The 25,578-nt window shown below is 47.4% G+C and overlaps 2 protein-coding genes across 3 annotated transcripts; one reads left to right on the top strand and one right to left on the bottom strand.

Annotated features, from left to right (window-relative positions):
• Positions 1–1,184: 1,184 nt before the first annotated feature.
• LOC8043537 (serine/threonine-protein kinase STK11) lies at positions 1,185–12,327 on the top strand. 2 transcript variants are annotated; one of them, XM_029985541.4, is made up of 7 exons: positions 1,185–1,947; positions 2,232–2,405; positions 3,394–3,526; positions 4,432–4,568; positions 6,396–6,581; positions 7,752–7,963; positions 11,896–12,327. In XM_029985541.4, the coding sequence occupies exons 1-7, from the start codon at positions 1,613–1,615 to the stop codon at positions 11,994–11,996; spliced, it is 1,278 nt and encodes a 425-aa protein (XP_029841401.1). In that variant the 5' UTR covers positions 1,185–1,612; the 3' UTR covers positions 11,997–12,327. The 2 variants fall into 2 exon arrangements, with proteins under 2 accessions (XP_029841401.1, XP_029841400.1); XM_029985540.3 differs by having other exon boundaries at positions 1,211–1,947; positions 3,379–3,526.
• On the bottom strand, positions 12,107–25,013 carry LOC8043535 (2-amino-3-ketobutyrate coenzyme A ligase, mitochondrial). The gene is made up of 12 exons (XM_029985542.3): positions 24,833–25,013; positions 20,597–20,808; positions 19,728–19,817; positions 18,585–18,804; positions 17,815–17,914; positions 17,126–17,212; positions 16,861–16,943; positions 15,537–15,748; positions 13,677–13,752; positions 13,121–13,168; positions 12,884–13,034; positions 12,107–12,282 (listed from the first exon to the last, which is right to left on the bottom strand). Exons 1-11 carry the CDS (start codon positions 25,008–25,010, stop codon positions 12,922–12,924), a joined length of 1,419 nt encoding a protein of 472 aa, XP_029841402.2. The 5' UTR covers positions 25,011–25,013; the 3' UTR covers positions 12,107–12,282; positions 12,884–12,921.
• Between the last annotated feature and the right edge of the window lie 565 nt (positions 25,014–25,578).

Genomic DNA, 25,578 nt, shown 5'->3' with positions numbered 1-25,578 from the left:
ACGCAGCCCCCCCCCCCCCCCCCCCTTTTTTTTCCCGTGTCATTGCGTCAGCATAAACAAACATGGCGGCGCCCATGGAACAGAGCAGACATGTATGGCGTTCACGCGTTGGTAGTGCAGTGCATGCAGGTCTTGGCAGCAAGAACCAGCCAAGCAAAGGGCAGAAGTTTCTCTTGGCCGCTCATGGCAAGTGTTTTAAAGGGATACTACAACGAACTTTCGGCGCTTATTTTTTGGTCTATTCGGTTTCAAGGGAGCAGTATCACATCAGACACACCAATCTCGTGTTGAAAAAGCCACGAAAAGGAACTTTAAAACGAATTAAACGATTAGCAAAGAGCACCTGGTTGATGTCGCTAAGGTCTCGTTTGTAATGCCCATCTAGAAATCTTGACAGGTTCTGTCAAAATTCTTACCAAAGCAGCTTTGGGGTTAGTTGCGGTGGCTCGATCGCTGGAACTTTTAGGACATCCTCTCGACGTCAGCATCGCCGCAGCTTTGCTCGTCCCGAAACAATCTATGTCATGAATTGCGGCGGATGTCACGTGCTCTCCTCTGGCTGTTCTCCGAGCGCTTGTCAGAGTAGGCCGTTTATGACGAAATATACAGCCACCAGGATCAAAATACAAGCGTGCGATTGTCATTTACGGATATTCTGGATCATAATCTGCTTATTTCTGAACACTATGTGTATATTTCAAATTTCGTTGAAGTATCCCTTTAATATTACCAGCTGTATATTGCGCAGTGCACTGTTCCCCGGCGTTTTAAGTTTTAACTAGTTGTATCTGTATCATGGTTACTGAGAGCTAGATCTAGGTTTTGTCTTGGTAGAAAAAAAGAACAGACCTTGGCACAAGCTTTTGTTTGTGTATTCGACACTTTTCTGTAACTTTTTACAAACCCGGTTGAAGACGGGGAAGACCCTGCGGGTGAAACTAGAGACGGCATTCAAATAACGCGCGTGAAAGGAAATTCAACTCCACTGAGTCTTCAGGGCGCTGCCATCGGCAGCGCGCTTATGCAGGTCGCTAATTCTACATTATTTAAAAAGCTGCGTCGTTATTTGAAAGTAACGCAGAAAAAGAAACAAAGACAAAAATAATTTACACGTAAAGCTCCCGTTTTGTTATTGGAACGCACATTATCACGAAACCAAAAACAAAACCATAGTTTCTGGTCTCACACAGAAACAGAAACAAACCAACAAGAGCGAATTCCATAATGGCGCTTCCCTGAGCTGGTAGGAGGAACCCCCGAAAGCGGACGGCCGTTGCTAGAACCGCTAGAACTTTAACCGTTCTAAAGCTCTTTCTACTTTTCTGAACGGCACAAACGCAGCGGCGTTTTCCGATGTAGCTGTGATTTCGACGCCTTTAGCGTCCCCTCGGGCTACTAGAGCTCTCCGAGCGACGTATTGGTGCTGTTTCTTGCCTCTTCGGGACTTCGGCACCTTCGGTCCTTGGAAGAACGGTAGCTTGTTGTGCTAGTGTCACAAGCATTCGCTGCGCGGGAGCGTTGTGGAATCAAGCGGAGAATCTGTTCGAAGCTACAGAAGTGGTTCTAGATGAGCAGAAGTGCGTCTTATGGTTAGCAGATTCGTAGAATCTCCATGGATGAAGATCGGGTGATGGACCTGACGGGCCTGTCCGGGGACGCGCCGGCATTCTACGACGAAGACTGCACGCAGCCACTGGAACGCTGGCTGAATGATGACGACGGGCCGCTGGTCTTCTACCACGTCAACTCTAAGGAGATCATCTACAAGGCCAAGAAAAAGAAAGCCAAGATGATCGGCAAGTACGTGATGGGCGACGTGCTCGGGGAAGGCTCCTACGGAAAGGTGAAGGAAATACTCGACTCGGAGACGCTGTGTCGTCGCGCCGTAAAGATCCTGAAGAAACGGAAGCTGCGGAAGATTCCTAACGGCGAACAAAACGTACAGAGGTGAGGAAAGTCGTATGATACTTAAGTAAGATTACAAAAAGGGGCAAACAGCGCACAAAAAGCAGAGAAGCACTGACTCTCAGCTGAGCTTTCTAGTTCAGTTACGTATTTCAATGATGCAACATCAACGTACCAAGCAAGTAAGAAATCAAAGTAACTTGGTTAACATCGAGCTGTGGTTGTTTTGCCAGAGTGGATCTCGCCAATTCCAATATTTGAGATCCGCAAAGAACTGACAAAGCATGGCTAATGCAATGAAGCTGTTCCGTTTTTACACGATGCAGAGAGATCAAGCTTCTGCGAATGCTGAGTCACAAGAACGTCATCAAGCTGGTGGATGTGCTCTACGACGACCAGAAGCAGAAAATGTACATGGTCATGGAGTACTGTGTCTCTGTGATCCAGGAGCTCTTGGATAGCGTGGCCGACAAGAAACTGCCCATTTGGCAGGCCCATGGGTGAGACTCCACTGGCCACTGTTCCGCCTATACCTCTGACAGGAGGCGGTAGCACCCAATCAAATAGAAAAAAAAACTGAAGACGAAAGATGCAAGCACAACACTATCATTATGGGTACCGACAGGTTGAGAATAACAGGCATCTCTTTTGGATGCCTTTCCAGCATGCACTCATTGCCTTTCCGTTGTGCTTTGGCTGCACATGCACGTTCAAGGTTCATGATGCACCAATCGAAGGTAGGAAGCTGGTGCTGGAGGCAGGTGAACTGAAGGACCTCTTTACCATTCTCATCCTGGTAGTGATCATAGGCAGTCTGTTAACTTGTATTGCAGCAGTCCCTGTAGATAAATATAAGTATGTGGTACGGTTCCAGCAGCTGCCTTTTCCTCCTCCTACGGAAAATTGCCCCCTCCCCCCCCCCCCTGAAGTATGCCATGTTCCCGGCTCATCAATCTGTACCACATCTCTTATGTTGTAAAGCAATTTTGAGAAATAAGTACCTCTTTTGTGTCTTTGTTCTCGGTACTGTAGTCGGTGAAAGGTTAAAATTGCAGAAGTTGCACCGCCTCCAACGCGAGATTTCTGCCTTCAACAACACTTTGTCGCACGTGCAGCCAAGGCCCGGCGGGAAGTAACGGGCGTGTGCTGGAGGCAAAGCTTCTGCTGCATCCTTAGCCTGTCACCAGTTATAGCACCACTTTTTCCAGCTTCAAGCAGCGATTTACAGGTTGGCCTCGGTAACTCTCTGCTTAGGTTTGTTATTCAACTATTGCCGCGGAGCGGCCATTGGCTCGCTCTGCGGGGAAGTTGATTTGCAGGCGTGTTTAGGAGTGTAGGACCTTGTATCTACACCTAAAGGGGTAACATGCATAGCCAATCAAATTGCACGGTGGGCAACATATTTGAGTAACCCTCACGACCGCTCCGCCTCTCACGGCCAATGTGCTGCGTGGAATGGTTTCCAACGGGCAGCGTCCCAACTTGTAGGTACTTCTGCCAGCTGCTCAGTGGCCTAGAGTACCTGCACAGCAAGGGCATCGTCCACAAGGACATCAAGCCCGGCAACCTGCTCCTGACCAACTGTGGGACTCTCAAGATCTCCGACCTGGGAGTCGCGGAGGTGGGTTAAAACAAAAGCAAAGAGAGATCTGTACACTTCTTTGCCATGTCACTATATTTTTCTGCTTGACATATTGTTACCCTCTAGTCACTGCTGCTAGTTCATATTTTCTCCCGTGTTAGAATGGTAGGAAAGCGGGTGTTGTTTTGTGGCCCAACTCTGTCCTCGTGATCCAGGTTGCAAACGGAAAAAATGATAGGACTGTGTTTGCTTTAGGTTTAAAACAAAACATGCCTTGCTATCGGTACCTCTCAGTGATAAGTCTTTCTTTTTCTGCACAAGTTTTACAGAAGCGTAATCGACCATGGCTGGCAGAGTCGCTTAGCATCAGTTAGAGTGCAATATAAGGAAATAAAAGAGTTGCTCACTTAGGACAGACGAAACCAGACTTGCGCTGAACGCTTTCAATCTTTCTTTTGACCAGTTTCATTTTTTTTTGGGGGGGGGGGGGGGGGGGGGGGGGGCAGGGGTGGGGGGTGGGGGTGGAAATGGAGGGTGGAGGGGAGAGAGGGAGGAATGGAGACAAAGACATGACAGTGCTTCTATTCTTTTAGTATTTTATGTAAAGCTTAACAAATCGTCTCTACCGTCATATGCAATCCAGAGCTCCAAACAATGCAGAAAGAGGAACTGAACAAAAAGGAGATCTTAGAAATAGCAAATTTTAGCAGCTTCAACCAACTTGCTCAACAATCACATTTAAATTGGGAGAAAGCATTGCCAACGCTGTGCGCATTTGCATTGTGCAGTGCAAACATGTTTGTGCAAGTTGCAGTTTATTGTGCATCACGCTGAATTGCAGAAGCTAGATATACAACTCCGACAATGTTTCGAAAGCTATGTCAGCCACTCGCATGGCACTGGCTGACGTGGCGTCTTGCCGTCTTTTTTTTATTGCCTTGCAGGCATTGGACCACTTTGCAATAGATGACACATGCCACACAAGCCAAGGGTCACCGGCCTTCCAGCCGCCAGAGATTGCCAATGGTCTGGACAGTTTCTCGGGATTCAAGGTGGATGTCTGGTCGTCGGGGGTAACCCTGTGAGTGAGTCTTTTGATGCCTGAATCTGGCCAACCCTCAAACAGAATTTTGTCAGTCTTTGTCCCCTAACTAGCAAACACCGTCTAACGTGTTCATGGTGCAACTTTTTATAATATGGCATTTTGAGGCGGAAGCCTTACTTGTCCCGTTATGCGAAAAAACGTTGGTGTTGTGCCCAAAAGATGGTTGTAAAAATATCATCAAGCACGCGCCGTTCAAGTTTAAAACGGACATGCCTCAGAAATAAAACACAAAGAAAAGCATAGCAACGCAGATGCTTCGTTCCGGAAGCTGTCGTGGAGCCGGCGGGGTTTGCCGCGTCTGTGCAGTGGGGGAGCGATGTCACCGCCGGAGTGCCTTGTGAAAAAGGAAGACGTGGCACGCTGCTTGTGGGAATGCGCTGCATGTAGGAATGCTTTCACATTCCTACACGTAAGCAGTCTTAAGTGTCTGCCATATTTTTCCCCAATGCTGCACTATATTCCAAACCCACAATAAATGTAGCTAACATGCTCAATGCATTAAAATGCAGCTTCCTTATAACAAAACTAAACACAGCACAAACTACTATAATAAAGATGTCTACTTGCTGCCAGCTTGCTGCAACCTTTTCTGGCTTGGCATTCAGCACACTGGTACGTGCTTGTATTCATTCTGTATACAGTGAAAGCTATTCATAATAGGGTTTCATGGTTTCGGGATTTATTTTTGTTTCCCATAGATTCGGTGTTCTTTGGTGCCAATATTCGGTGTTGGACAAAAGACTTCTGTTTATTGGGGCTGTTGAAAGAAACAGGACATGGGCACGGGATTCCCCAGCCTTTGGGGGGAAGATGTGTGTAACCCGGAGGCTTCAAAAATGTCCAGGTATTGATAAGAGGAAAAGAGACAACGGGTCTGGTTTCCAAAGAAAGCGGCAGCCTCGTTGAAACTTCGCTGGGGTTTTATCCCGGGGTGAACAGAAAAAAAGATGGAGGTACGCCTAAGCACTTCTTACGAGTTGTGAATGCATGCCTGTACATCATTCTTGCTCTACGTGTGTTGGCACACTGACTGGCGCCGACGGGCCCGCAGCGCTACGAGGTGGCCAGTCGTTGAAAATGACGCGGTCCGGCGAATTGGAGCCCGACGCGCACTAGCCAATGGGATCAAAGCGGTAAGGTGCCGTGGCTAGCTTTGCGCATGGTTACAGTTTCATAGCTGGGAGTTGGCTTGACTTGGAGAGAAGGATTTAGGAGCCGTATGGCGTGGTTTCAAAGCTGATGACGTCGGCTCGCTCCATGAGACAGTTGATGCTTTCGCATTAATAAAGTTGTAGGCAAAGGTTGCTTCCCCATGAAGCTATGGGCTTTCCCCGATTTTTATGAAACTGGTTCAGGGGTTATTTTTCAGTGTTTATCGGTGTATACCAAAAGCACAGAATCCTACTCGTAATCTAGTCTCGTGACAAAACAGATCTTTCATAACCGAGAGAACCAGTGGACGCCAGCTTGTGAAATCAAAAGCCTGGCCTATGCTCTGTTGCAGGTTAAGAAAAGCACGACCAGTACCTCCCGCAAAGCACCCACTCATTCTACTTTAGTAAAGTGAACACTGGAAGAGGCAGCCTGCTCTCCAGCATTTGCTCTGCTGAAGTGGAAGCAGTAAAGGGTTTTGTGGGGGAGGGGGAAAGCTTGTGCTGCCTTTTTTAAACCTGCAACAGAGTATGGTGCGATCTTACAGGACTGGTCACAAAACAAACTTGCGAAATCGGCAGCCTGTGGAATGAAGCTAAGAAGCTGCAGGTGGGATCGCTTGAAGGCAAGGTTTCGGCCGGCGCATTGCAGGTTCAACATCACGACGGGCAAGTACCCATTTGAGGGCGACAACATCTACAAGCTGTTTGAGAACATTGGCAGCGGGGTGTTTGAGGTGCCCGCCGAAGTGGACCCCCTCCTTGCCAGCCTCCTCAAGGGGATGCTCGACAAGAACCCCCGACAGCGGCTGGCGCTGGAGCAAGTTCAACACCACGAGTGAGTGCTGATACCCTCGCAAGCTAGACTCGTCTTGTCTTGAGGGATGCCGCACTGTCAGAAAATTTTTTCTTTTAACTGCCTGGATGGGAAACATGTCACAAGCCACACTGTTGAGTGCTAGATGGCACACAAAGCAATTGGGATTAACTTGGCAAGTAAAATATACCGCTTTATTGAACTTCCAAGTTCAGTAGAGCCGGCCGCTGCTTGTGCGGACTTGCGCGTAGTAACCTAGCTCAAGGTGCCTCATGCAACACACACTTTCCCTCCAAAAGGAATTGATTCATGCACTATTTATGCCATGATACATAGTCAAAATGCAGAGCAATTTCATCTGTTTGCACGTATTGGCTGAAAAATTATGTTTATTTGGAGGTGAATGTCAGATGATGTCGCAATAGAAGTCATTTTGTGAATCTCCCATTGGCTGGAAGGAGAGCAGAGGTATGCTACGACCTCTCCTCTGCCCTTTGTGTGCTGAGAAGAGGCCTGGCAGAAAGATGTGGAGAGGATGACGGCCCATTGACTGCATATGCGGCTGTTTAAATTGTGTCTCGAGAAGTAAATGATATTACTTATTTATTTTGCAGAGAAAAAGCATTGCATAATATAAGCAGCTTACCAAAATTAATTTGTTTTTGGGGGTGTGCATTTTTCTTTGAAATCAGTCTCACAATCTTGGACCCTTTTCATAAAAGTGCTGTTGCATTTTGCGTTCCCACGAACTCCTGTCCAAACGAGAGGATAAACAATCCCCACCATAGCACCGCTTCTTGCAACGATCGTGAAATATTTCGTGACCAGTCCTCCGGGAGGTTAGCTACAAGGCCAATTAGCGAGAAATTTGTTGGGAGATTTCTTAAGACTCCCGTAACATGATTGATCCCCTCTTATTAAATGTTGAACAGCACAGCAATAAGGACCTCGCTAAATCCCCAACTTCGCGGCTTCCATAGAACTTCGTAGTCCCGAGAACTCCGACATTGACAGACTCGAAAAGCCCACCGAAAGAGAGCGACCAGAAGTCTCTTGGAAGCCGAGAGACGGCTTGTGTCTATGAACGTGAAAAGGGTCCACGATAAAATGTGTTTTGACCCCAGCCGGCGGTCAGTGGCGAACCGAAATGCTCTTCCCGAGACCGCCTCTTTATCCGACCTCGACGCGCAGCTGGGTGCGCAAGAAGCACCCGCGTCTCCTCGAGTATGTGCCCATTCCCGAGCGGAGCAAGGGGGACGCCCTGCGCTCCATGACGGTGATCCCGTACCTGCGCCACGTCACGTCGGAAAACGGCCGCCGCTGCAGGGTCAACTCTTGCACCGACGAGGAGGAGGAGGACGACGAGGACTCGCAGGAGTACTACACCGAACACGACTTGCAGGGTGCGCTTCCCCTTTTACTCTACTGTAATCGAGGGCTCTGGACTTGCCACACACAAAGTCGGAGCCAGAGTTCACGGAGCACATCGGTGGGACTCTCGTGGAAAATGGCGAGACTTCGGTGTTGCGAGTCTAGTCGACACATACTTTGTGAACTTCAGGCTCAACTTTGTGTTTGGTGAGTCTAGAACCGCCGCAATGTCTAGAGCACATCTGCTGACTGGCGTGTTAACTGTGTCTTTATCAGTGTTGCATAAAGTCATCTAAAACATACTTCTAATAAAGTATTAAAGGGCAACTCCGCTCAATTACGAATATTTCGGGATAATGATTGATTTCGAATTAAAAAGCCCTAGTAAAACACACTACGTTGTTTGCTTCGCGAAAAATGGGATAAATATTTTTAAATCTGATTTTAAACAAGAGCGGAAATCGAAACCGAAACTTCAGCTCCGCCCGGCAACATTGGCCTTGGGTCGCCAAATACATGGCCATCACGTGGTACAAGATGTCACGTGATCCTCGGCCCAACGACGGGCGGGATTGGGGCGGGCGTGTGGCAGGCGCAAGTGTCGTCTGCACCGCACTCTTCGCCACGTTTTGGTGTCTACGGCATTCAACGACGTCTGCACAACTGCGGCATAAGTGTGTGCGCACGTGGTGTCCGTAGTGTGGACGAAACTTCGAGAGACAATAATCACAATCGGTGAGACGACGACGGCGGTTGTGACGCGGAAGACGGCGGGACCACGGCGGGCGGCCGGACGGCTCCCAAGAAACGCGCTGCGCAGGCGCGTTACACCAATCACGTGGACAACGCTGAGCGCCGAGAGGCAACGTTGCTGACGTCATGCGCTATGCTCGCCCGGAGAAGTGAAAACAAGCAAAAGGGGGCCATGTAGATGGCGTTTAGCTCAATGTTGGCTCCGCCCATGCCGTAGCCTTGACTGTGCTGTTGGTTGCGCCTGAATTCGCCCGCTCAAGTCAGCCGATTTCGGCAACTTGGCAAGTTGCAAAGTTCGCCGGACCGTTTAAGAAACATTTAGACAGAACTGCGTCGCAAGATTTCACGTGTGGTCTTCCTAGGTGATACTGAAGAGGACTGCATTGTTTTTTCAAAACCAAAAATGAAGCGGAGTTGCCCTTTAAGTACTAAATTAAAGGCTATGCACTTCAAGTAAAGTAGTAAGTACACCGGGCTCAATGTACTTTACTTTAAGTACCATAAATACAATGTACTTTCAAAGTAAAGTATACTCTTTAGCACAGTCTGAAGCAGTTCTGTATTTGAGGAAAAACACTTAAATTGTCTTCATTTGGCCTCCAGGATCACGAATATTGAGATTATTTTTTTCAATTTGGAGCACGGAGGCTGCATAAAATCATTTTCAAAGTACTGCTGAAGATTTTGCCTTTCCGGAGGGTAACGACATATCCAGAGTTTATGGAATCTCCACTCTCGCTCATCTTCAGCGCCTATCGAAGCTATGCACGAGCACTGTTGCTATTTTTAAAAAGGTCAGAGAAAGACGTCTCGACTGGTGTCAGTTTAGGGGAACACTTGGCAAGCTTGCAATTGGACGCGCTGCCCACACGAGTGACACGCGCTTGGCGGCCGAAAGATCTCGGTATGACGTAACGACTGGTTGGAGGTTTTTTGTTTTCTCTCACGTTTAGTTACATCTTCAAGGAAAACGAACGTGATATTCAGATCCAGAGGATAAAAATACTCTAGAATTCACTTCTAACGAGTTTTTTTCAAGGACCTCTTCAGCTTCTCTTTAAACTGGTACGCATTGCTCCAGGGCTAATCGGGGGTGCGTCAGTTATTTTCGGAAGTGGCGGCAAATATTAGGTGAAGTCAACTGGTTTTGGAATTGACAAAGCATCGTTTTGGTATAAAAATTTAACAAGACCAAATTTGAAGAATGTACTTGGAAGTCGGGAGTTGTACTTTCCTCAGAAAGTACCAGAAAAAGATACTTTATAAGTAGGGTGTGTACTTTCCGGTGTTTATTTGTGAGAAAAATCGGCGGATGTTTTTCGGTGTTTATTTATTTTCAAAGCACCGGTGTATTTCGGTGGAACGTCTCACGACGAGGCTAAAATCGGTGAATATCGGGGAAAAAAAACAATTATCACAGGCAGAGAGTTCCAATTTTATTCACATAGTTCATACACTTCTTCTCTAGGAAGCAACTATTTCTCACACTTGGTTATTATAGTAGATGAAAGCATACTTTCATGCTTCCATCTTCACGCAAGGAACGTGCTGCCGTCATGGTGCACGTTCCTTGCGGCTCGCAACCCGCAATTATGAAAACGCACGCTCCTGTACGACACGGACGTTGGCAGTGTCTTCCAGGAACCACAGCAACCTCTGAATACATGGCTTGCACCGACATCACTTGGCCAGACACAATGAGGAAAAGGCACGTGAGAGCCAACCCTCCACTGTGTTAATTTTTCCACAAAAGGGGGCCATGGGAGACACAATAGGGGAAAGGCGTATGAGAGCTTAGCTTCCACTGCGTTCACTAGACGCTTTTGACCCCCAGAAAGGAGGGTGGACTGACGCCACCTGCAAGCCATGTAAACACTGGAAGAATGCAGGATCCACGAGATAACACGTTTGACGAACCCCTACGGGGTAAGGGTTTCGCTAGGTCGGAAACGTGCAACGACCGGTGTTTTTCGGTTTTAACCAGGGTGAAAATATCCAACCACCGGTGTTTTTCGGTTTTAACCGATTTTATATTTTCGTCACCGACGGATGTTTATCGGTGTTTTTCGGTTAAAACTGGAAAATGCACACCCTATTTATAAGTATAAGTTTGTATTCAGAGAATGTGCTTCAAGTAAAGTAAAGGTTTTCTAAACCTACATGGTACTCAAAGTACTATTTTAAGTACAACATACTTAAAGCGCTTCCCAACACTGGTCTTTGTCATATTTGTTTGTCACATTAAGGACACTTCAATGTATGGGTGGTATAGGATGCCGAACAAAGCGATCGGACACATGTTCTAGGCACCATGTCTTTGATGCAACTTCCTCACGGTGGCTGCACTGGCAACAGTCATCTAGCACAAACGTAAAAAGACATCAAGCTATGACCTCAGGGCTACGACATCCTCCCTTATGCAGTGCAACCCACTCAAAATTTTCACACTTGGAGGAAACCACTGTTAAGTAGCATAAATGTATGTGGAACTATCAAAATATGAGTAATTTTTAGTGGGTGTAAAAAAAGGTGAAAGTCCCTACTATTAAAGCAGCAAGTGCATTTTAAATTTTGTTGAACGCAGTTGACTGCAGTTGGAGTCGAATGTCTTCGCAGTCTTGTACTGAACCTGTTTAAATTTTATGGAAGTGTGAGAACTGATTAATTCCCGGTGAAGCTGCATATAAGAAGTCATCCATACTAATTAAATAATCACAAAAGTACCAATCTTGGTTAATTTACACTCACCAGAGGCTCATCTTTGGTGCTATGCAATTGTGGTCATTATTGATGGCTTTAGGTCCTTTTACTTCTCTCCAAGTTAGGAAATTTTGGCAAAGTAGTAGAGTAATTTCTGAAAGGTCAGTGGATTAAGCAGCAGGATAAGATGCACTCCCAAAGTGTGTCAACTAAACTGCATAGAAAGAGAGCCACAGAACCCGCCAGTTTTCTGTCCAAGTTCTTGCTACGCACATCTGCAAGCAGCCACGCCTCGAAAGCTAGTCTGGCCCCCCGGGGGGAAAATGCTTTGTTGGAGCACCAGTCTGGTAACTGTGAGCACACTTTAGGGAGGCTCTGTTGTCAGAAGACCTACACACACCATCTGCGAGGTGGCAATGCCCAGAGGCCTTACTTGAAAATGTGCGTAATCTGTGGTTGCCGTCATGCGCTGGGCCCGAGGGACGAGCCAATTGCTTTTTTTTCTACGCAGAATTGCGGCAGCGTGCTGACGATTGCAACCGGGCCACCCGACGCGGCCTGCCGGGGTTGCTGAGCCGATCTCGCGTGCTCGGCGGCTGCCAGCAGTCTTGAAGCAGACGGTTTCTGTCAAGTAACCGAATTTCTTCTGGATCCGGCTAGCCAAGCCCTAGTCAAGCCAAGACGGCTCCACCTGCTTAAGCGGAAGACTGCGACAAGCGACGTCCTCTGCCACCTTTTATTTCCGTGTTGGGCGATCGGAAAAGAACACTCTCGGAGCGACGCCCGACGTACTGCCGCACCAATTACCCAAGGTCTAATGCGAGTCTGCCTGGTCCCGGCTTGTCACGAGACGGCTTTGCTGCCGCCTTCACCAGTGTGTGGAATGTCCTTGCCGTGTCTGGTAGAACGAAAACAATGATAATAAAACAAAAATATGTCTGAAGTTGTTTTCTGGCCACTTGAGGCTCTGTGGTACACGGCAAGACCAAGTGCACCCTTGGTGTAATTATTAAAGGGAGTGTAATGAGGCAGGCGAGATTGATGAAGAGATGCACTAAAATCCAAGGCAAGAACAAATAAGGGGACACGCATGACACGTTACCAGTGCGCTGCTGCCGTAAACGACTTTCAAATGCCCACTGTCGTTTTGCGTTCATGTGGCCGTGATTTGTTTATTCAGTTCTTATTCTGTTTTTACTGACTTTGTCAAGCTGAAATTTAAATGCGTTGAATAGATATTTGTACACGGGAGCTTATTTCGTATCGAATTTGTGGTGGCCCATGTTTTCGTTGAAGAAAAATATTTGGTTAGCACGGCGCATTACAAACTGCTAATTAACGATGCATGTAACATGCACCGTTAATTAAACGTGCGAGATCTTTCTTCCCAAGTTCGGCAGAAGAAGGGGCTGCGAAACACACTGAGACAATGCAACCTTTGCACTTTGTTCCCACAAAAAGAAGTGCCAAGACCGGTGGCTTGGATCAAAAATACATACCATGCGTTCGGAAAACGAACGACGCAAGCTGACGTCTTCTACGCAGACACCACCCCGAATTTCTTGCCGACGGTGATGAAGGCATCAACGGTGCGGTCAATGTCTTCCTTGGTGTGTGCTGCCGAGATCTGCACCCTAATTCTGGCCTTGCCTAAAGTCAGAAATAACACGATTAATTGGTTAAAAAAAGTAAAAAGCGCCACTCGTTTATGTCCTTACGAAAGAGACAAAACCTACCTTTAGGCACGACGGGATAGCTGAACCCGACGACGTAAATCCCTTGTTCTGGGAAAAGAGGACACAAGTGAGCAACCCATCTTTTTCGTGCGTAGTACACTGACAGAATCGGGTTAACTAACAACTCCGGAGAATATGAGATTTCTTCGACTATGATGTCAACATTACTGCAACAAAAACGCACGAGCAAGACGGTGCATGCACATTCCCTGCGTTTCTTTTCCTTTTGATTTTTCTCTTACCATTCAGGTAACCGCAACGAGGATACCAAAGCAGTTACTACTTTTGAATTTTGCTGTTTTTAGGGCAGCAGCAGTTCGAATTGGAAAGGTGACTGCCCCAAAGTGCCAAACGAATAGAAACTTTCGTAAATGTCGGTCTAACGGATATCCAGCAAAGCTTGGCAAACTGGAAATTAATCTTTCTGCGTAAAGAGGAAAACCATCCTAGGAATGCCGCAACACTAGTTCACTTTGGAGGGGGGTCTATGGCGTTAACCGGCCTGCTGCAATCGACACAACGAAAATTCTGTGAGCTCGGTTTTCGGTTCACTCACCCAGCATGCCGTCTGCAAAGTCTGCGGCCAACCGGGCGTCTCCCAGCATCACAGGACAGATGGGGTGGTCGTCACCCTGTGTGAAAATTGGGGACATGGTAAACGAGCGCTTCAATTGTCGTTAAAATAGTAGAACTTGGGTCTTCGTTACAGAGGTTGCTGAAAAACGGGTTGGTTTCTGGGGGTTATACACCAACTCATGTTTACAAACAAACCGGAGCGCCCCTAGCGGACGCCACTGGCGCCGCGCATGCGCGGTGAACGGTGGGCAAGAAGCCCGCCGTCGCCCATAAACAAACCATTGAATTGCGTTGTTTTCGGCGACGGTGGGAGTCCCCGTGCTCTTTTTCGCGTTGGAATTGTTGATTCTACGTCCTCCTAACAATGTCTGACTACTTGAGCGGCTTCAGCAAAATTAACGAGGCAAAACTTTGCGTGAATAATGTGACTTGCGGCGATTCATTTCAGGTGGACGCCGCAGAATGGGCGCTAAAGCCTGACTCGCACGATGAGATTCTGCTCGCTATTTTCAGTCGCGACGTCGCTCGGGCTGCAAAAGTGTGGACCGCAGCTGAGATGATGGACGTCGATACCGAAAACCGCAAGTAGAATCGGGCACTACAAATCGGTGATGGCGACTGGTAACAATAATGAACATCTTATGGTATCTACTGTTTACATTTAGCCTACTTGCCCCAACCAACCTTCAAGAGTGTTTTGAGGTCTGCACTTAGTTCTTATCGCAATTACCGGGTCAACGTTTGGTTTACGGGCCGCTGTCGTTTGAACGAGCTGACGACAAAAAGCAGACAAGTTTGAAAGAGCAGACGACAGTTCGAACGATCATGCGAACGACCGCGTCCCTTGGAATGTCACGTTCTCGGCGCCTGCGTGAGTCTGCATACTGTTTTTCGCGTTGGAATTGTCTATTCTACGTCCTCATAGCAATGTCTTACCACTTTAATCACCTGAGAGAAATTATCAAGGCTCGTTACACCGCTAAATTTTGCGTAATTAATTTGACATGCGGCGATTCATTCGCGTGAACGCCGCAGAATGGACGCTAAAACCATGATGAGATTCTTCTAGATATTTTCGGTCGCCACGTCGCTCGCGCTACAAAAGTGTATAAGGCAGCGGCGATGATAGACGTCGATACTGAAATTCAGAAGCGGGAACAGACCAAGCGTAACAAGTCGGTGATGGCCGCTGGTACCAATGATCAACATCTTGTATCTACTCTTTACACCGAGCCTACATAAGTCTTTTGAGGCCTGAAATTACTTCTTATTGCAATCACCGGGTCAAAGTTTGGTCTACGGGCCGCTTTTTTTGAACGAGCAGACGACAAAAAGCAGGCTCGAAAGAGCAGACGAAAGTTTGAACGATCATGCAGCCGTGTGAATTTGAAGACGCACTGAACCCGCGGGTGGCCCGGACAACTTGGCGGTCGTTCATGTTGGAACAAAACAAATGCATCTGCCGACCACAAAGTGTATCCCGCACAAGCAACCGTAGTTCGACAGCGTCTGGTTTACCCTTTTCACGGCTACTATCCACGTACTCGGACGAACGGAGCGGGCAGAAACACATGAAAACTGATCTTCAAACCTTTCCAGACTCTTTCGGTACAAGTTACAACCCCCGTTGAAGCATTTTGACGAGAAGGCAGGTTTTTTGTCTGGTTTATCCGAAAAGAAAACAAGAATGCATGTCTCGCACGGCGACTTCTGCCCACCGCCCCAGACCGGAAGTGCGACCGACGCGCCACCACCGCGGCGTGACGTAGGAGAGTTGAGCTCGTGTATATTCTATGTTCAACTTATGCGCATTTGAGTGCGGAGGAGTGTGCGGACCCACCGCAATGTTGAAGCCGGCTGCCTTCATGCGCGACCGGAAGTGCGTGGTGTTGACCGCCACCCTCTGTGCGAGCTCGGGTCCAGACAGCAGCAGATCCAGCACCTTGGCGGCGCACTGCACCACAGGCGGCGGAAGCGAGTTGGAGAAGAGGTAGGGGCGAGACCGCTGGCGCAGGAGGTCCACCAGCTCCCGCTTGCACGTCGTGTAGCCTCCTGCGACCGATACAATGAAGCTCATTTGTGCGTTTCTTAAGCGTGAATTCCGGATAACCAAGGTGCGGGAAAAAAGTCACACTTAAAGCACGTAATAAACAATTCGTTCGGAGGTTGTCGTAGTTGCGTGACTGTAGTAGCGTGATTTCATTTATTGGTTTCCCTTAATTAAAGGGACACTGAACTCTAGAAAACTTTCAGAGTCAACGGCTTGAAGGAGTTGTCAACCCCCAAATGTTTTGGAATTGCTCCTAACTCTCAATGGTACGTAGTGCACTTTTTTTTTTTCTTTTTTTTTTTGGGGGGGGGGGGGGGGGTTAATGTTGTTTTTGAGGAGTTTAGTATTTTATTAAGAAAATTAATGGCAAAATTTAGGCAAACGTTTTATGAGTGTTATTGCGGCAATGGTTTCAGGTAGCTTTTTCTAGTCAATAATGGTGAGCTGCAAAGACAAACATCTGGTAAAGGCTAGTCCTGGAGATGCCCAGGACTAACCTTGAAATTTTTGATGGCAGACTTTATCGAACTATAAAACAAGAAACAAAAACAACAAAAAATTACATGTCAGATTGCTAGGCCAATCTGTTTAATACCTGAAACATTCTAGCATCACGTGACATCAGGTCGCATGACATCAGTTTCTCTGCTAAATCGGGGAAACTGAATTGGTGTATAGGTAACGTGACATTAATTTCCCCGCTAGCAAGTAAATTGACGTCACATTACCCGATAATAATGACCTATGCACCAGTTTAACTTCCCCGCTAAATTTAGTGCAGAAACTGAATTGGTGCGTAGGTCTGTCACATCACAAAATGCGGCTTCACGAAATCCAGAGCAACTATCCAAAGAATGTTTCACGTTAAAAGGCAGATTGCAATGTTTGGTTTTCTTTCCCTACAGCTTGCCATTCTCTAGCATTGCACTGCCGTGCTCCCCTACAAAACGCTTGTATGACGTGAATTCAGGCTGCCATAGATCTTGAGCTCACAAAAACCAAATTTCACTGTCGCGCTACACAAAGCAACTAATTGGCTGCATAAAAATCCAGAATGCTTTACGTGAACAGTTGGTACAAATGAAATAACGGCACAAGAAAGGTTTAAACTCACCAGCAGCACCTCCCAAAGCCTTGCCAAGTGTGGAGTTGATGATATCGATGCGCCCCGATAAGCCAAAGTACTCCTCAGTGCCCCTGCAAAAATTTGAGGCTCAACATTGTGCAGCCTCCAAGGTAGATCCACTATCAGAGCCTCGCAGAAACAGTTCTCATCACTGCAACTTTTTTTCTTTTTTTTTTCCGACGAAGCTAGAGGTGTTATTACTCTGACTGAGCCATCCCAAACAAGTTGTAACCAAGAGGATCAAGCCGTGTACCTGCCCGTCTTTCCAAAGAACCCCGTGGCGTGGCACTCGTCGACAAAAACCATGGCATTGTAGCGCTCTGCCAGGTCGCAGATGTCCCTAGAAGAAAAGCGGGACATCAAGCTACACCCCCAAATTAGGTATGGCCCCAAAATAAAGTAATATAAGAACACGTGAATGTGTTTTGCTAAGGTGAGCACGTTGGTGGAATGATTTATTACCGAAATAATAAAACGCAGATGGACACGACTACACATCTTTCAGCTATACATACCTTGAAAGAGTTGCTAAAGGGTACCTGAACCAGTGCCCTATACAAATTAAGGTCTACAACATGGACAAGCTATGGATGACTTTGACTGCTTGAATACTGCAACATAAATATTAGGTGAACCTATGTGCCTTGTTTGAGAAGGAACCTTTGTAAATCACAAAGAAAAAAAATGGGGTGTTCAAGCAACCGTGGAGGCATTTTATACAACTGGCACTTCAAAATGTTGGCTTTGTAGCCTCCAGACACCACACCAGACAAATAAAATAGAATAAACATCAAATAGCTGGGCAACAAAACCTAGTGTCCACTCAAATGAGTTTCAATAGCCAAGTTTCTTGACCTATATTGCACCTTCTGGCATTGTTTTGCACAATTATGTTCATCTAAAAGAAAATGGCACAGCAACTGCCCTAGTATATGAACTCACCGAAGGGGCGCCACATTTCCGTCCATGCTGAAAACGCCGTCCGTGACGATGAGCCGCTGCCTCGACGTCGTCTGCGCTTCCTTGAGCTTGCTTTCCAAATCTGCAACAGGGGACACGAACAGCCCTCTTTTTTTGTTGTTGTTTTGTTTCCCGATTCAGAACAAACAACCCCTTTTTGTTTGTTTTGTTTCCTGATTCAGAACCCTACCATCTTGTCCTCTGTACCTCCGATTTTAGTAAGCATGATTTTATGCTTCCCAGATCCAAGGCTGCAGACTTTCCTTCCTCAGTGGTCACCGACAGAGTGAGATTGGCAGAGCGCGTCTTTCGAACACCCGGCCTCCGGCACGCACTGCACGCCTTCTACCATGCTTTGGCTGCGTGTGCGCGCTTGAGGTGCAGGAGACACCAAAGCATTGTGGAAGGCAGGAAGCTTACGCTGGAAATGGGACGGACAACTGAAGCTCCTCCCTGCCGTTCTCACCTTGTCAACGCCGAGCGCAAGTTCGTCTGCTTCTTTTGCAGGGGTTGTGGTGACGTCAGAATGCCGAGCTCTGACTAAAGGATAGTGGGTAGACCTCAAAGCAAGCTGCCTTGAGGTCTGCCCACTATCCTTCATTCAGAGCCAATCAGAGCTCGGTGCTCTGACGTCACCACAGCCCCTGCAAAAGAAGCAGACGAACTTGCACTCCGCATAACCATGGTTCACCGACAGGCGTGACGGCGTCTGTTCTCTTCCTCCATGTTGGTGCAAGCAGCGAAGAACTCACCGTTCATGTCCCTGTGCTTGTAGCGGTACTTCTGCGCCTTGCAGAGCCGGATGCCGTCGATGATGGAAGCGTGGTTCAGCTCGTCCGAGAGAACTGCGTCCTCTGGGGTCAGCAGGACCTCGAAGATTCCGGCGTTGGCGTCGAAGCAGCTGGCGTACAAGATGGCATCTTCCCGTCCGTGGAACTTTGCAATCTTTTGTTCCAGCTGTTTGTGAATGTCCTGCAGGGCATTTTGGGAATGTGTAAAAAAGTGCCCACAGTCATGGCTGCTGTGGATAGCTGACTATAGCTTTTAAAAGTTAACTCTGCTTTGTTAACAAGCGGTGTGCCCTTAAGAAAGCTGTAGGCGGCAGCATTGTGGGTGTAGACCTCTTCCATTTACCCTCATCTCCAGCCACATAGTTCGCACATCTGGTATGAAAAACGAAAAAATTCAAGACGTTACAACCCGGAACAGGCAAAAAAAAAAAAAATATAGAAGAGCCAAATTAAGAAGGACTCACAACCGCTATAAAAACATAAACACCTCCCAGCTGTGTGGCAAGGGCAATATGATGTTTTCCTCCATACCGGAAGTTACACGGTTCAAGATGGCGATGACTACACAGAAAAGGTCCGTATAAGGAAACAATTCACACGGTCTTTTATGTTATCCTAAAACGACTTGAAGGCGAATGCCCAAGCGCCGATGCATTAAAGACAGACACATGATTTACGGGTGTGGCAATACCCCTCTGCCGTGGCAAAGCGGTACTGCCACACCCGTAAATTATGTGTCTGTCTTTAACGCATCGGCGCTTGGGGTTTTATGCACCTCGCCGGACTACCGATCGAAAGGTTGGTGGTTCGACGCCAGCCGAGGAACAAGAGCGAAAAGTCTTTTCAGAGGAATATTAAAATTCGCAGATGTCACGTAAACGTTTTAAAACCTTTTGTGTCGCCGAAGTGTTTTCGCTCAAGGACTTTGAAGGTCGACTGAACGACGAGACATGTGAGGCTTTCCCCTTAATAAACGAGTCAACAAAGTTTGAAAAGTTCCTCCTTCCTTGACTTTTTTCTTTGCCTTGAAAGTTTCTTCTTTTCTCTTTCAGTCTCAGGTTTTACGCAAATACAAATAACTTTGTGCAAGAGTGGAGAACCTGCCTGTGTTCCACAGATGAAGCGCACGGAGCTGAGGCCAGCACCATACTTGTCCAAAGCCTGTTTCCCGGCTTCAATGACCTCGGGATGGCTCTGAAACAGAAGAATGGACAATGTTCCAATAAGGTCCGACTGCTTAACTCAACCAGACCATGTTGGTCTATGGGCGGGTGCACAGAATACTACCACGAGCGTGAGAAAAACGTTGCGAAAGCGTCAGTCAGACATGTCAAGCTAAAGTTCACTCGGCTACCAGAATGTTGGCATGCTTTTGGCGAGCTCCTGCTCAATCTGTTTACTTTGCCACTGAAGTCACATGAAGGAAAAAAGTATGCTGCCCTCCTCTGCCCTACGTACGGCAGGTGGAACGTTTTCTTCAACAAGCACGAGAGGCCCAGAAAAGAAGTGTTCAGTTTTACGAAGAAATTTGCCTTTGCGACGAGACAGAAGGAAACATCTCAACGATTTCCTGACACAGATAACTATTCATAAGACAAAGGAATGTTGCAAATGTATGGTACAACAGTCTGAATGTAATACAATGACGCCAAGGGAAACTTCTTATAAAATAAGAGTGTCCTCATATCCAAACAATCCATAAAAACAAAAGGGAGAAGCCACACACTTTTTTTTTGTTTAACTGTGGAGGTTTGTCCATAAAACAGAGGTTACACAGACAAGCTCCATTCCTCTAAGAAAATATTGTCTTCCCATCCCTTCCTAAGACGGCAATAAGGTTCAGGCTTCACCTTCATTCTAATCGGAAACACTTTTTCCTGACTATTAAACAGGCTCCAACAACTGGTCAAATCGTGAAAGAAATGTCACTTGCGTGAAAGGGCTAGAAGGGGGAAGAGAAAATGCAGGTGTACCGAAAGGCCCAGGTAGTTGTTGGCGCAGAAGTTGAGGACGGACTTGTCCCAACCGTCCACCCACACGGAAGAGCCCTGTGAACTGGTGAGCACACGCTCCGTCTTGTAGGTGCCGGCCTCACGGATCCCTGCCAGCTGCTCTTCAAGGATCGCTTTGGTTGCGGCCCAACTGCTTGACGACGCGCGGCTACAGCCTTCGGCCGTCGCCACACCTGCAAGTTAGGAGAAGCAGTCAAAATCAGGATGAGTAAGTTCATTAGTATATCATACACATATTTGTGCATCGTGTGACCAACTTGTTCATCTTGACTTCGATGTAAACCTTTAAAGGGAGTCATGTCTGTCCATTTGTTTCTGTTCACTCCCTAAATGTGCATAGCGAGAAGCAATCGTTCAAAGGGATGCTACGAAGCTATATTTTGGGGTGATTACCTTCACTGTACTGTGGACTTGGCGGGTCAGGCAAGTTGGTCGCTTAACCTTGGAAGGAGGGTGCTCAAGTACCTGATGTACAAGAACATAAACACACGCCTGACCAAACAAGTGGCCAGACTCGTGGGGAAGTATGAGGTGCCGCTGAACCTGCTGGATGGCCAACTGCTCCGAGAGGATGTGGCAAACCACAAGAAGCGTGTGCAGGAGGTGGAGACAAGGAGGTGGACGGAGTCGGCCCCTCGCAAGCCGACAATGACGACGTATGCCGGATCCAAGGTTGTCATCATGCGAGAGCAGATATACGACTACCGAGGCAGCCGCCTGCTCTTCGAGGCGCGCACGAGGGCACTGAAGATGAGGGTGTGTAAGTCGCATTTCGACACCAAGTCTCCGACCAACTGTGTTGTCTGCGGAGAAGCAGAAGAGACCATCGAACACCAAATACTCCAATGCCCTCAGCCCTTGTCCCCGGGTGGACAGGCTGCCGGTGGCACTGGGTTTTTGGACGGCAGACAGGGAGGAGGACAACGGGGAACAAGTTGAGACGAACAAGTGAAGGCTGGAGCAGTGGTGCGAGCATTCCCAGCGGAACTAGGTGAATCAGAGGTGGACAGGCGTGGACACACAGTACCGAGGCAAACCTGCAGACCCCATCTGCTCCGGCAGATGCCCACCTACAGACGAAGGAGACAAAGAGAAACCCGGCTACTCTTGGCTGGGCACTTGATGAGCCCAGCGAAGCTGGCCTTTAACAGGCCCTCACCGGAACTTCCGGCAAGCAGCCACCTGATACAAAGGGGATGCCAGCGAATCCAAATCCAAAATTTTCAAATTAGGCGGCGGACAAACAGGGAGTTTAGACTCTAGGGACTAAGCAGGCAAATAATACAAATAAACCTTTTCTGGGCATAGGGCTCACTGGATACCCACTAAAACTTCTTCGCACAAAACTGAGAATCGAAGTTTTCCAACAGGAGCATCGTGCATATGTAAGCTCTCCTCCCGTCTAGTGGCAAAAGGTCAAATGTGCCTTGAACGAAATGAGTATAGGCAGAATAGCAGACGACACTCGCATCAGCTATTCACATGGCTGTGCCAGCTTGTAAAGCTCCAAGGCCCTACCAACGAAGTAACTTCGTATGCCAGCCACTACACTTTGCTCATCCCTAAACTGATGGTGCAGTGGAAGCTGCATGCCCGCTGTACTAGTCATACCTTGCGCCACCATGATCGTGCTTCCTCCCATATCCATGGGCAGAGAGCGGGACCAGGCGATGAAAGGGAGGTGGTTTATTTGTCCGGCAAGCACATAGCTCCCACCGCACAGTCAGCTTAGGTGCGAACACAGTATATAGGTGCCATCTTTACGCGGAAAACGTTCACTGACATGTTGTGCCAATGTTCCCAAAACCATGACACTGTTGAAACACCATTTCCCTGGCTTTCCTCCAGTACCACTGGATTATCAAAATAATCCCCATACAACTGATTTCAAAAGCAATGAACTCTGTTCACAGACAAATAGCGATTTTCATTTCCAACCTCTTACCCAGTTAACCAGGCATGCCAAATTTATAAACATACATACGGCTAGCTATATCTTTGTGGCAAGTAGCAGGCCACTCAGTGAGGTGATTTGTGTGTCCCAATAGGCTTCTTGCACCAGACGTCACTTCCGGTTAGCCTCGAAATCAAAACCAACATTGCTGTCTGCTATCAGTGCCTTGGCGCCATTTTGGAGGCATTCGGTGTCTTATTGCGGCAGCAGTAGTGCCGTGGAGCCATAGAGCCGTCTTTGTATAACCACATTTCAGAATATTTTCTTGCCCTATAGTCAATCGCAAAGAGGTTCCTCACCTGACGCGAAGTGCAGTCCACAAACCCTTAGTTGGGGCATAGCTTTTCTGTCCAGATCATAGAGTTAATATAATAATCTAGAGCGAAAGGTCCCATGCATTTGGCCATTTCAGAATTAGCGGCGGGGCATAGAAGTGGACATCGGCGGTCCCAGTCGGCATCCCGCTGAGCCCATATCGTTGAAGACGCCTTAATATGCACAAAAAAGCAGTACATGACCTGTAAGGTCTGTACCTTGTTATTTTCTTGTTTACTATGCAGAAAAACACCGGAATCGCGCACTGACAAAATGAAATAAAGCTGACAAGCACTCGAGCAACTCCAACATGTTGTGGAAAAACGAACATGCCTAACCCTTCAACTGCTTTCTTTCTCTCCTATTTTGTTGCTTTCTCTTGGAACCGGAGATGTTAGCGCCCAGGATTTGCCACGTTATGCTCCCGTCTTTACCTGCCTGGTCGCGGTTATGCCGGTGTATCTGTCGGAGCCATTCACAACGCTGGCAAACCGAATGCTCAAGCGCCGCCTTGCCCTGATTCGTAATGATTTCTGGGATTCTAGAAAAACCGTATTGCTGACCGTAGCTCCATTGTCACCGACTTTTACAGCTGGAACAATAAACCAATACTGCTGACCGTAGCTCCGTTGCCGTCAACTTTTACGGCTAGAACAACATTGCAACTGACCATTTTAACCCTCCAGTGAGCAGACAAACTACAGAGTGAACACGGCCCCAAAGCACATAAAACATAGCATAACTACAGCGACAAATGCCTCCAACATGGAGTCTGGCAGGTTTCAATGAGATTTACGAATGGCTAGTAGCATTCCATTATGGTCTCGTGCAAGTACCCTATAGAGCAGAGGCAAAATATAAATCATTTTGTACACCATGTTCTAGATTAGGATTGCAAGACGCATGCACTATTCACGTATACATCAGGTAAGAGAAGACATGACAATGACATGCTGCAACACCATGCAGACAAGTATAATTCTTGTGTGGCAGATATTTGCTTTCGTTAAAAGTTACATTTTACCAGACACCTGCAAAAGCGCTGACATCTGTAGCCTTGAAGGTGCACTGTGAGGACTAGGTATGATGAAGCACTATCACGGATATTGATAACCTACAGAACTGTAGTATGCTCCCCACACAGTGAACATCTGAGTATGCAAGCCTGTAAACATATGATCAGAAATACTACCTCGACCGCCTGCTAACCCACCACTACACTATATCTGCCGTTAAACAACCGCAGAAGTGTGCTTGTAGTTAGTGTGAAGGTTAGGAGTGCACTTGGTAGCGGTAGATAGTGTAGTGGTAGCTAGCAGGTGGTGCATATCCTAATAAAAGTGCTGACTACGCTGCAGAATCCAACTCGCCATACATTTCTTTGCAGTCCCACTATCGCTGAACCACAGGCATTTAAACCCTGAACCACCGCCGTCCCGTCAAAATCGGTAGTGGGACGTCCGACGACGTGTAAACGCAATAAACGTGCCTATTCGTCATTAAAAAAAAAAAAAAAAAAAGAACAATTTTTTTTTTTTTTTACAGACTTTGATTTTGAGTTTGCCTTCCTTTGTCTGCGTCACAAAAACAAACCAACAAAAAACTTCACAAGAAAACACGAAGAAACGCGAATGAACCTTAAATCAAGATTGATTCATTCCGTCGTACGATTGTTCCGAAAGCACAAGTGGGCGATAACCTTATCGGAGATAACGGTCGCGGTGCGCTGTCGCGGTGCGCTGGCAGCTGTCCAGCGAAAGCACATGTGATAAACTCGTATCAAACAAACACAGCGTCTTCAGTCTCGTCACGCATTTAGCTGACTTTGCATCGATCGGAGTATAATCTGGAACTCCGTCTTTAACAGCTGCTCTGCGTCATGATCGATCGTGCAACACGAGTCAGCATAAAAGTTTGCGTACACGTACCCAGTCGCAGGATCCTCAGCATGTTTTGTGTTGATAAAGGCCGGGAGCCTGGAAGACAACACCACCTTCGGAGTTCCTGGTAAAAGCAGCACGAAACACCGGTACAGGTAGGGTGACTGCACACAAAGCTTTCACCAGACGACCAGACAGAGAGAGGGAGAGAGGGCGAGAAGTACATCTACTGATGACGTCACCAAGTACTTGGCTACTTCGCTGACTCGGCTTCTTGCTTGACTTGACCGCTTACCGGTTTTGTTTCTACCTGTACCCTGTACATTTGCTGTTTAGTACATCAACGTTACTTCGCCACTTCGCTGTGTATGTATGACCGTATGACCCAACTCTAGCTTCCTTTACAGACGTCAACGTTAGCAGACGTGTACCCTTGTGACGGGCAGGAGTTTAAATAGTTTTCAGCGTTCCACTCAACGAAGTTTGCTCTTCTTTTTCTATGTCTGAAGGGAGGAGCAAGCAAACAGCTGCAGAGTGGGACCTCATGTTTGGAGTTGTTATACTCTTTTAAAATGTCGTTCGGTCTCATCGTGGTCACATCTTCGTGCCCATGAACGTAGACCTATCGTAGCGAGTCTTCTCGGTCAAACAGTGGTGGTTCATTGAGCAGACTTCAGCAGTATTAATATGTGGGACCTTTTGATCTCGGTTCACTGTATCGGCCATCGGCCTAGCACGACCAGGCAGCGCGGGGGAGTTTGCTTCACGTGCGAATAACGTGCACCGCGGAGAAG

Source organism: Ixodes scapularis, unplaced genomic scaffold, assembly GCF_016920785.2.
Source record: "Ixodes scapularis isolate PalLabHiFi unplaced genomic scaffold, ASM1692078v2 PGA_scaffold12__126_contigs__length_90152505, whole genome shotgun sequence".
Taxonomy (NCBI): Eukaryota; Metazoa; Arthropoda; class Arachnida; order Ixodida; family Ixodidae; genus Ixodes; species Ixodes scapularis.
Note: the sequence above shows the minus strand (reverse complement) of the source record. Positions and strands in the feature narration are given on the sequence as shown.